At 37.3% G+C, this 11992-nt stretch overlaps 1 protein-coding gene across 2 annotated transcripts; it reads left to right on the top strand.

Moving 5' to 3' along the window:
- The first annotated feature begins 2729 nt into the window (after positions 1-2729).
- LOC143451588 (uncharacterized) lies at positions 2730-10181 on the top strand. 2 transcript variants are annotated; one of them, XR_013114878.1, is made up of 4 exons: positions 2730-2843; positions 2928-3072; positions 6622-6732; positions 9462-10181. XR_013114878.1 is itself a non-coding variant. In XM_076952285.1 (3 exons), the coding sequence occupies exons 1-3, from the start codon at positions 2783-2785 to the stop codon at positions 6650-6652; spliced, it is 237 nt and encodes a 78-aa protein (XP_076808400.1). In that variant the 5' UTR covers positions 2730-2782; the 3' UTR covers positions 6653-6894. The 2 variants fall into 2 exon arrangements, 1 of the variants encoding a protein (XP_076808400.1); XM_076952285.1 differs by lacking the exon at positions 9462-10181 and having other exon boundaries at positions 6622-6894.
- The last annotated feature ends 1811 nt before the right edge of the window (positions 10182-11992 follow it).

The raw sequence follows: 11992 nt of genomic DNA, 5'->3' as shown, positions 1-11992 counted from the left end.
CGATTAAGTGTCGTTCGATAAAGTGTCTTTCGATAAGGTGTCGCGTCACGATCCTAACCAGGCTCGCGAGTTTACTAAAAAAACTAGGTGTGGCCAACCCCGCACACACATTTGCAATCGTTAATTACTAGAAACCTATGCGTCGTAAACGATGAGATTATTACAGGTTAGTAGAAACATCATCTGGCTTCCTGTATACATCATAATTGTAAAACTAAAGAAAGTGAATTTAGTGTAAATTAGGTATTTCTAAAAGTGACACATTTCTATAAATTCTTCCTGTTACGTCGCGCCCCCGCTGTGAAAAGAGAACGAAAAAGAATAGTTAGTCAAGTTATTGGTGCGTAAATGAGTAATACGTTTCAATGCGGAGAGAGAGCAAAATTATATCAATATCTCAAAAATTACAAAATCCAACTTTATCAAACAAACATGGACAGATAGCTGAACATCACAATGGCTCATTGTTTCAATGTTTGAGAAACACGCAAAAATCTTGCTTGAACTGTCGGTTCGATAAAGTGTCGTTCGATCAACTGTCGTTTTGATTAACTGTCGGTTCGATAAAGTGTCGTTTGATTAACTTTCGGTTCGATAAAGTGTCGTTCGATCAACTGTCGTTTCGATCAGCTGTCGTTTCGATCAGGTGTCGTTCGATTAAGTGTCTTTCGATAAAGTGTCGTTCGATTAAGTGTCGTTCGATAAAGTGTCTTTCGATAAGGTGTCGCGTCACGATGAATCGCGCAAGATGCAAACAAGTAATAACACACGGGCACACACAGTGCATTTTCTCCAGGGCCTACAAACAACATACAAACACCATCAACTAAACATTTAAAATACATTTATTATACTAACTCACACATTCATACAATTAAAATGCGTTGATCGCGTAAGTTCTTTCATGTCGTTGAGTGATTGAGTCTTCATGCTTAGGTTTACACAAAGTTCATGACAAAATTGACAACCAAAATGTTTGTTGGAGTAAAAGAAAATTGCCAACTAGTCGAATTTGGCAAAACCGAATTGAACGAACCAGGAAATTTGAAAATGTTTGACAATTTTGCCAGGATCAACAAAAATCGATTAATAGGTTAAACGTTAAACGGAGACGAATTATGCAAATCCCACTGTATTACAATAATGTTGATTTTACCTTAATTTTAGTTGATTTTCGCAAAAAATTCATTTTTCTCAAACTCAAAAACCGGGTTTATCAGGTATACCCGGAACCCGTTTTTTGAAGTTTCGTCCCAAATTGGAAACACTACTTTTCTGTCGTTTCAAAAAGTGAAAAATCAAAGCGGTTTCCGCGTCTGTCTGGTCGCTTTCTTGAAAAAAAATTTTGCCGTTTAGGAATTTCAGAAATTTATTTTACTTTAGGTCCAGACGATGGTCCAGTGTTGTTGCTGAGCTTTGAAAAACTTATCAACTTACGAGGAATTAACTCATTTAAATAAATTTAAAAAGTGAGAAGAAATATTTACTCGCACGCGACACGCGTCGCTGACTTAACTCGACTCGCTTTAGCTTACTCATGTAAAAAGGTTGATGACGTGTCATAAGTCTAGGGCCCGCAAAAGTCAATAAAGTCAAAATTTTTTAAGGACCTCGTCTGACCACGAATCAAAGAATAAAGTTGTTTTCAGCACCTAGGGGATTGTTTCTAAGAAGTCTATAGGTCAAAATAAAGTCAAAATTTACAATAAAGTCAAAATTTTCAATAAAGCCAATATTTGTCAAATTATGGCTTTTGACAAAGTTTTTGTGTTTCTTGAGAGTATTTTTTGTAAAAATCCCCGTGGAAGCATTTTAAATCAGGAACTGCGACACAATTAAACCATATTAACCCATAAAAGCAGGAAATAAGTCACAATGCCCACTTGGATCAGCAGTAACTTTTATCGCAAATTGTCTATTGTTTATTCATTGTTACGTATTTAAATAATCCTTATGCCGCGTGAAGGGGGTTACATTACTTCTTCCCTGTTTAATTTGCTGTTTATTACATTTTATCATGCGGGAAAAATCGAGGCAAAGTCCTATTTTCACAAGGAGAAAATAACACAAGCTACCTAAATCTATCGCCGAAAAACACGACGTACTTTTTATAATCCATAAAACACCTTGACTTTTCGACAAAATGTTACGTTTGGGTCTGAAATCGACAAAATATTATGTTTGGGTAACTGGAGGAAGAACTGTGGCCTCTACAAATAAGCAATTTCGTTAGGTCAAAATAAAGTCAAAATTTGATAAAAATAAAGTCAAAAAACATTTTTTTTAGGTCAAAATAAAAATGGCCCTAGTCATAACATAAACAAAAGTGTAGAAACAAGCGATGTGGTGTTTTGTGTCCTAGAGTTTAGTTGATGCTAAACGCAGCTCTGAGAATAGAAGATCAAGCTGTTGGTCACGTGTTAAATGTTCTATGATTTCAAATGACAGTCTGTGTGACTTCACAGATATCATGCTTTCCAACAATTTCTAATTTTGGTGCCTGGAATTGTATTCCATGTATTTTTAAACAAATTTATAAAAATCAGCAAAAGATAAAAGAAGCAACGAGAAACGGTCAAAAAAATCTGTGAAAGATTTGACTTTTCCTTCATAATGTGCTGGAGCAATTATGCTCGAATTTCAAGCGCAAGTGACGCGTTTAATTGATTTATGGTTAATTTTGAAAGGTTTGCTTTGTGCGATTGGAGGATGGGATCATGGTGCAACAAAGACAGCAGAATGTTATGATCCACGACACGGAAAGTGGGAATATATTCCACCAATGAAAACCTGTAGATTTGGATTAACTGCTGTTGTATTAAACAACGAAATATATGCGATAGGTGACTCTTGCTGCAAGTGCAAATATCTTTCAAATGTTTAAGGATATTTATGACATATCATGTTCTTTGAATGGATTAAATCAGGTGGACATGTCGGTTCATATCGTCTATCCTCTGTTGAAAAATACAACCTGGATACGAAAACTTGGATTGATGTTCCATCTATGAATGAGAAAAGAAATAATGGTTCAGCTTGTGTGGTGGATGGCCTTATATGGGTGTTTGGAGGGTGAATGTTTATAAGTAAACATAATTATTATACGTAATCATATTGTTTTATTTAGATATTATACTATCATAAATTTACCTTTAACTAAAGGCTTAATATCTGATGAATTTATTGCCTACCCGAGTTCCATGAACCAATAGACTAGATGAAGGTGAAGGTCATGATGAGTTTTGGGAAATCAATTAAAAACATTTCGTTTCATCACCGCAATAATTATCACATAAAAAGTGATAACTAAAATTGTCAATTGTTAGCTCAGAAGAGATTCATTTTATAAAAATTTGCAACAGCACTCCAGCATGCAGAATAGATCATTTGTAGTTAGAGACGGTACTACGACACCTTATCGAAAGACACTTTATCGAACGACACTTTATCGAACGACACCTGATCGAAACGACAGCTGATCGAAAGACACTTTATCGAACGACAGTTAATCGAGCCGACAGTTGATCGAACGACACTTTATCGAAACGACAGCTGATCGAACGACACTTTATCGAACCGACAGTTAATCAAAACGACAGTTGATCGAACGACACTTTATCGACACTTACTCAACCGACAGTTCAAGCAAGATTTTTGCGTGTTTCTCAAACATTGAAACAATGAGCCATTGTGATGTGCGGTCTTTGTAATGGTGTGCATTAATGAATTGTGATGTATATATCATAAAGTTGACGATTTATATTTTATATCTATATTTTATATTTGTATCATAAAGTGTTTGATTGCGCATGGCGGCCGGCCCGCCCACATATTAATAAGATATCACAAGAATACGCACGAGAATTACTAAGTACGAGATTGTCTGTACAGTAGACTAGACTAGTCATTATAGATACAAAGAGTAAGGAATTGAAGGCAAAATTTAATAGCAAGGGGCATGTCGCTGTCTGACTTTTACACAAAGTAGCTTCTTGAAAGTGGTCTTTATCCCAGCTTGACCGACAGCGCAAAATAAATGGCTTCGATGCTTGGTAGCACGTACACATGTGAATGTCTTCCACCGGGTTCAAGATGACCTTCCACGAACGAATAATAGCATTGAAGGATGGCACAATGCGTTCAGCAAGCGTGTCTCAATATCCCATCCGACGCTTCGCAGACTCGTCAAAAAAATTAAGCAGGAACAAGGTTCCAACGAAATGTTAATTGAACAATTGAGTGGTGGAATCGATGGCCCACCACGGAAGAAGCGCTACGACGCTGTCAACCAACGGCTGAAGAGCATAGTTGAAAATTATGACTCAACAAATATGGACATAAAAAGTTATCTTCGAGCAATTGCACACAACTTGTAATTAAATGAATGCGATTGAAATGTGCACTTCGTCAGTTGTCGTGCTTTTAACAGTGCATATCGTCAGTTGTTTCAATAAATTGTGGATCTTTTAACCCTATCCTAACCAGGCTCGCGAGTTTACTAAAAATACTAGGTGTGGCCAACCCCGCACACACATTTGCAATCGTTAATTACTAGAAACCTATGCGTCGTAAACGATGAGATTATTACAGGTTAGTAGAAACATCATCTGGCTTCCTGTATACATCATAATTGTAAAACTAAAGAAAGTGAATTTAGTGTAAATTAGGTATTTCTAAAAGTGACACATTTCTATAAATTCTTCCTGTTACGCCGCGCCCCCGCTGTGAAAAGAGAACGAAAAAGAATAGTTAGTCAAGTTATTGGTGCGTAAATGAGTAATACGTTTCAATGCGGAGAGAGAGCAAAATTATATAAATATCACAATATCTCAAAAATTACAAAATCCAACTTTATCAAACAAACATGGACAGATAACTGAACATCACAATGACCCATTGTTTCAATGTTTGAGAAACACGCAAAAATCTTGCTTGAACTGTCGGTTCGATAAAGTGTCGTTCGATCAACTGTCGTTTTGATTAACTGTCGGTTCGATAAAGTGTCGTTTGATTAACTTTCGGTTCGATAAAGTGTCGTTCGATCAACTGTCGTTTCGATCAGCTGTCGTTTCGATCAGGTGTCGTTCGATTAAGTGTCTTTCGATAAAGTGTCGTTCGATTAAGTGTCGTTCGATAAAGTGTCTTTCGATAAGGTGTCGCGTCACGGTTAGAGACATGGAGAGTGACAGTCCTTCAAGCAGCGAGGAAGAATGTTTAGCAGTAATAGCCATTTCTTTAACATACAGACAAAGAAAGCACAGAGTGTAGGTTAGAAATGCGTTTTAGAAAAAACATATCAACAGCTACAAGCTTATTGAAGAACTCATTGAAGATAGAGAAATGTACTTTCGATAAATGAGAATGACTTCTAGTCGTTTGAAGCACTTGCTTTGCTTGGTTGCCACTCCAATAACAAAACACGTTATAAACTGCAGAAAACCTATTCCACCTGAACAAAAACTTTCTCTGACACTTCGTCATCTAGCTGCTGGTGGGTCTAACATATCTTTTAGCTTGCAGTTTAGAATTGGCCGTCAAACTATATCCACAATCATTCAGGAGATTTTCAAGACCATCTACAATGTTCTAGCCTCTACTTATGCAAATAAACTTGCATCAAATGGAGATTGGCTAACTATCTCAAAACAGTTTGAAGAGAAGAGGAACTTGCCGCAGGTTATTGGGGCGCAAGATTGGAAGCATGTTCGCATTCGCTGTCCAACAAAAAGTGGGAGTTTGTATCACAATTATAAAGCGCTTTTAAGTATGGTTCTGCTTGTCGTTTGTGACGCCGACTACAACTTCGTTTTGTTTGATTTCGGGCAATATGGCAGTAACAACGACAGTGGCTTATTACGTAAAAGTGATATAGAAAACTAGTTGGCTCATTATAAATGGAACATTCCTGATGGAAGCACTGTCGAAGGATGTGTTTACGATTCTTTGCCATAGTTTTTTGTAGGTGATGAAATAAAGTAAATCTTCGAAACATGTATTAATAACTTTATAATCAGCACCATGCTGAAAGGAAATGTGTACAACTAGTAGGTTTATTACAAGTTGAAAAAGGTGTTCTGCATGTTGGTTTCAATAACACATTCCTGAGCTTGGTGCACCGCAAAACATGTCGATGATGTGCTATGAGACGTATTTTTGCTCTGTTGATGCAGCCATTCTTTGATATCTGTACAACAAGTCAGATATTTGATGCTTGGCAACATATCTTGTTTCTTCTAAAAGGATCTTCAACTCCGCAGCAACCATCTTGCCAAAGATGTCATCCGTTTTATCGCTTTGCTTTGTCGTCTTGCTACTTTTGTATTTTAGAAATGATGTTATTTCGTGAAAAACTTCATCTTGTCTTCGACGTTTCTTTGCACTGCTCTTTTCTACACTTTCGATGTTTAAAGGATTTAATGCGCAACTTGTATTGTACCGCTGGAAGAGCGTTTACCTTTTCGGATTTATTTCCGGCGTCCTCTAAAATCAAAATTTTGTAAGAATCGGCATCAATTTTGAAAGATGGAGTGTCGACTGGTTCTAAGTTAGTTGTGGAAGCTTTTTGACGAATGTAAAGATTATACCACTGCACAATTTTGTATTTATTCAAATTTTTTTCAGCTTTCGCAACTTGATCTGCACTAGACCCTGACACTCTGCAGGACTTCAGCTTCATTCTTTATCAGCTGCATTTGTTCAACAACTCTGCCCAGTCATGAACATAAGTGCCAGGTTGTTTCTCACGCGTTTCATCAATCTTGTTCCAAGCGTTCAGCTTGCCTAATTTATCCTTGTAGCCGGAATCACTCTTATCAAATATACAGGGATACTTTCGAACTTCTTCCGCAAGTTTTTCATTCCCCCTCCCAGCTACACCGGTTAGTTTTGTCCTTGGCTATATACAGGGTTGCCATACCGTCCTTATTTATAAGATTTGTCCTTATTTTAAAGGTCCGTGTCTTAGAAAATATATTTGTCCTTATTTCTAAGAAATGTCCTTATTTTCACTTTCGTCCTTATTTTTAGGGCGGAGGTGGGCACTTTTGTCCTTATTTTGGGCATTTTGTCACCTTACGATACCATTTTGTACCAAAGAGATACCAAAATTATGAACATGCAGATAGCGTCTTGTTTTTTTTTTTTTTTTTTTTTTAGGAACATTGGTTGCTTTCTCTTGTTGTACACTGTTTAAGGTGGTATTCCTCGTTCGTTTTCTAGTCGTCCTTACTTTTGAGTTGAGACTGATGGCAACCCTGGCTATATAACTAAGTTGATGTGACCAGTGACCACAAATCACTTTAAATGCGGAATGCCTGTCTTGCCTCGAAAACAATCAATAGAACAATGAGCCTTTCTTATGTTACGTAATAAACCACAATTGTCATTTTTATTTAATTGTACCCGGAATAATTTCAGTCAAAATTTATCAAAATATTTTGATAAATTCTTACCGAAATTATCACTACAAGCAGTGTTTTTTTTAAGGTGTTTTGGGGGACCGAAACGGTCCCCCAAATTTCTCCAGCGGTTTCCCAAAATTTGGACTTGCAAATATGGCTATTTTTTGGTATTTAAATGAACACTTGCGGTCTCTAAAAACTACTTAGCGGTCACCCAAACCAAACCTTAAAAAAAAACCTGACTACAAGTATCGCTAAATTTGAAAATTTAAATCATTATGCTCCAATTGTCACCGGCTGCTCCACCACTGTGACAATTTTAAATTTTCACTCAGTGATAGTTTTCAGTGGTAATTTTATCACTTCCGGTAACAATTTAAAAATTGTTACTCAGTGAAATTGCCAGCGATCAGTACCAGTTCGAATCTTTAAATCTTTACCGAAAAATGTAGTGATAATTTTAAATTACTACTGGTGGAGCCATAGCTTTATTGTGGCAATAGCAGGCTTCGGACATGTTTTAATTGGTCACAAATCCAATATTGTTTGATGCTTCTTGGTCATTATAACATCATAGAGCAAAATAATTATTATTATTGTCTTTCCAGCAAATGCAATCATCACATAACAAGCAAAGGGGTTTTACTTTGCAGACGTAGCTTGTAATTGTCTGATTGTGAGTGGTTAGGCAGTCTGCTATGATTAGGCAGAAGATATGCTGCAGTAGCTTGTAACCAAGTTAGTTTTTAAATTAATCTCAGCCCCAGAATAATTCAACTTACGTAATAAAAATAGTTTTTGAACCTAACCTACAGTAACTAAACATTATTGGCTGATGAGATGGCCGGGGTTGAACCGTCCGTGGGTTGAATCGTCCTGGGTTGAATCGTCCTGGGTTGAATCGTCCTGGGTTGAATCGTCCTGGAACCGGTGTGGGGTTCCAGGTCGATTCAACCCACGGACCATTCAACCCGCGGACGATTCAACCCACGGACCTTTCAACCCACGGACGATTCAACCCGCGGACGATTCAACCCCGGACGATTCAACCTAGGACGATTCAACCCACGGACCTTTCACGTACTATTGGCTTAGGTTATCACCAAGTTACTTTGTAGCCAATATTATGTAAGCTAAATAAAGCTAATATATAAGCCTAAGCTAATATAAAGCTTTTTGTGTTTCCTTTTTTTTCTTTTACCACTTCTTGTTAGCATTGGTTGTACATCAAAACACTTATTGTTTTCTGCTTTCCAGTAAAACCTTGAATATTGTTATTTTGCCCTATACAGTACTTTGCGTACATTTCTGTCTACGCCTGCTATTATTTTTTGTATTTACCCGTGTAGATCGGTTATTATATAAAATGTTCTCCTTTTAGCATTAAGTTAACATTTTTGAAGTTTTTGAAAAGACAAAATGCTTTCGACCCACGTACGTAAATGTGTGTATTTATTTTTTTGCATGTACACAAATTACTGATATTTTTATAGACACCTGTTTATACGTCGATTAATTGGAAAGAAAGTTGTTTTATTTACAGGCAAGCTTAAGAACATGAACCTGAACACAAACACAGCACGTATAAAAATCGGTTGAATCGTCCTGGGTTGAATCGTCCGGGGTTGAATCGTCCGCGGGTTGAATCGTCCGCGGGTTGAATCGTCCGGGGTTGAATCGTCCGGGGTTGAATCGTCCGTGGGTTGAATCGTCCGCGGGTTGAATGGTCCGCGGGTTGAATGGTCCGCGGGTTGAATCGTCCGCGGGTTGAATCGTCCGCGGGTTGAATCGTCCTGGGTTGAATGGTCCTGGGTTGAATCGTCCGTGGGTTGAATCGTCCGGGGTAGAATCGTCCGTGGGTTGAATCGTCCGACCACCGTCTGGACCACATTGTTTTGTAATCGTCTATTGCGAAGTGGATTACGTAGTTTATTTATTATGGTTAATATATCATGGATAACTTGCTTTCCAATAATTAACTTATATACAACCTGGTACAGGAATTATTTTGTGTCATCATCTAAAATTTGTGTTTAAGGGTTTACTTTGTATATTTTATAGGGAAAATGCCAAAACAGTTGAGTTCTATGATCCAGCCACCAACAAATGGCAAGTATCGACCAACATGGACAAAGTACGACAGTACTCTGGTGTCCATTCCATCTGAAGTTTTGTTGGATTTTGATTTCCTCATCTGGATATGTTTGACAGTTCATTTAATATATTTCGTGATTCGTCGAAATATTTTTTATCGTCATTATTTTATCGGCCAATTTCGATCAGTAGTTATCTGACATTTGATTTTTACGTCATAAAAGCGATTATTGTCAAATTTGATGTTTTGTGTTTGGGAATTCTTTTACGCCGTTTCCGTCAGCTTCAAATTGTTTAATTAAATTTCTCATCTTAAACTACTTATTTTGTACAAACGAATCTTTGCTTTTAATTAAATGTATTTTCTGCTCTTACCGTCTGTCGTTTCAATTTATAAAGTATATGTACAATGGCTCTCTACCTTGGTTGTCTCAAAAAACAAATAAATTTTAAATATGGGCTTATTTGTTGTTGACATTGATCGAATATTTCCATTTTAACCAAAAAATTATTTTATTTTACTTTTTTAATCTTTAGTATAATTTTCTCAAACGTTTGCCTGTTATTGCTTGTTTTCCTCACGTGACCTTATTATCATTAGTTTAATCATTTGGATTCTATGTGGGCTGTTTGATTTTTGTGGCGTCTGATGGTGACATGTTTTAATGCATTTTAGCATCGACCTTATTAATAAAAAGACAATATACACCCGGACATCATACATTAAAGCACTTATACATTTAAGTCAAAAGTTATAATTAACCAATGTATTACAGTATCCATGCATGTGGAGGCATCTGCTTTATAATAACAACCGATTAGTTGCTGGGCAGTGAAGTGAACATTCCTCCGTTAAAACCCCATGACTTTTCTCTACAAGCGCCAGATGAAAAGAATCTCGTGGTTTGGATTCAGTAGTGACGTCACTCTGCATTATTCGAGAGCAGTTTTTGACGTCAAAACTGATAGACAGTCCGATGATCCGTTGCGCTGTCACACAAATATGTAGATCCATTGTGCTGATCAAAAAATGTGGTGCGTCGGGACCCGCCGGGTGTCGTGCGTGAGTCGCAGCGTTCACATGAAACAGCCGAAATGGTTGATATTGTTTGTTGACATGAAAACTGCGCAACATTATAAACGTTTTAGATCGCTTTCGTTGATCCAAGAGTTAAAATCTGGCCCATAACCCAACCACTTCACGAGAACCTGCGTTTGTCTTTTTCCTTTGGCAATGATAGCTTCGATCAGATACTCGTCATCGGTTTTAATTATTTTTTGAAGCTCTTGGTCATAAAATGTCCCTTCCAATTCTTTTCCGCTGTAATCTATCACTACATAAACAAAGGGTTGGGTAGTTTCAACGGTCGACACGGTGAAAATATCTTCTGTCCAGTTTGGTAAGTTGCCTTTTTCTAAATGCCGCTCCATTTTGCTAATATGTACGTTGTCACCCACTTTAAATTTAAGTTTTTTTGCTATGTCGGGTTTTACATAAAGATTTTGCCGGACCTCTTCTTGGTATTCTACATCACGCACTCACAGATGCAACGGATAAGCTCATCAGCTGCGCCCTTAATAATAGCGTTGCGTAATGCTGGCTTCGCTTTTAGTAACTTAGAAGTTTTCATATGGGAACGTTACGCCTAACTCAAGCAGATAACCTTTATAACTGATCGTCACAAACTGGGAGAATTAGCTTTTAAACTTTAAAAAACAATTGTGAGTAATGCGTGATGCGTAATTTGTGCGCTACTTATCAAATCATCAATGATTAATAAAATGAATTTAGATGTATCAAAGTCTTCAATGTTAAGAAGCGTTTCATGAAATTCTACGTTGGTAAGCGCATCATACAAAGGCTGCAAATTCTGAAAAACACCAAACTACCTTATGCGGTGGCGGATTTAGCATAGAGCCATAGAAGTCCTAGTCTCAATTACTTGTGATAGAAAAGAAGATTTGCCAGATCTAGTCGGACGGGCCACCAGAGCTGTGAAGGGATGCTGCCACCTCGAATCCATGATCTGCACTGAAGTGTCAGCTGTTTGGTGATCGAAGTACATACACCATATACACCGCTGTAACTGGCCACATCACCATCCAAGCGGTGACCTTGTTGTCACCACCTGGACATGTTGCTTTAATTATGGTTGCACTGATTGTACGATGATATGTTATATGGTATTTGTTATATATGTGTGCGCGCGCTCGTTTTTCCAGAGACGAGTATCACAGAATTGCAGCACGGCAATACGAGTTGGTGTTTAGCAGTTTTCATGATTTCATACAATTAAGTACGCTCGGGACAACTCGCGATTAGTTCTAACTTGGAAGATGGTTTTGACACTGCATAAAATTATAAGGTTATGATGAAAGCTTTGAAATAAGCTTTACATTAATATAAGTTAATTCTTTACTAAACAGAATTATGGCAATATAGAGCTATTGAACCAATAATGTTTAATATACAACACTACATGGACCAGGATGGTAAT

The sequence above is a fragment of the Clavelina lepadiformis genome, chromosome 4 (assembly GCF_947623445.1).
Source record: "Clavelina lepadiformis chromosome 4, kaClaLepa1.1, whole genome shotgun sequence".
NCBI classification, from domain to species: Eukaryota; Metazoa; Chordata; class Ascidiacea; order Aplousobranchia; family Clavelinidae; genus Clavelina; species Clavelina lepadiformis.
Note: the sequence above shows the minus strand (reverse complement) of the source record. Positions and strands in the feature narration are given on the sequence as shown.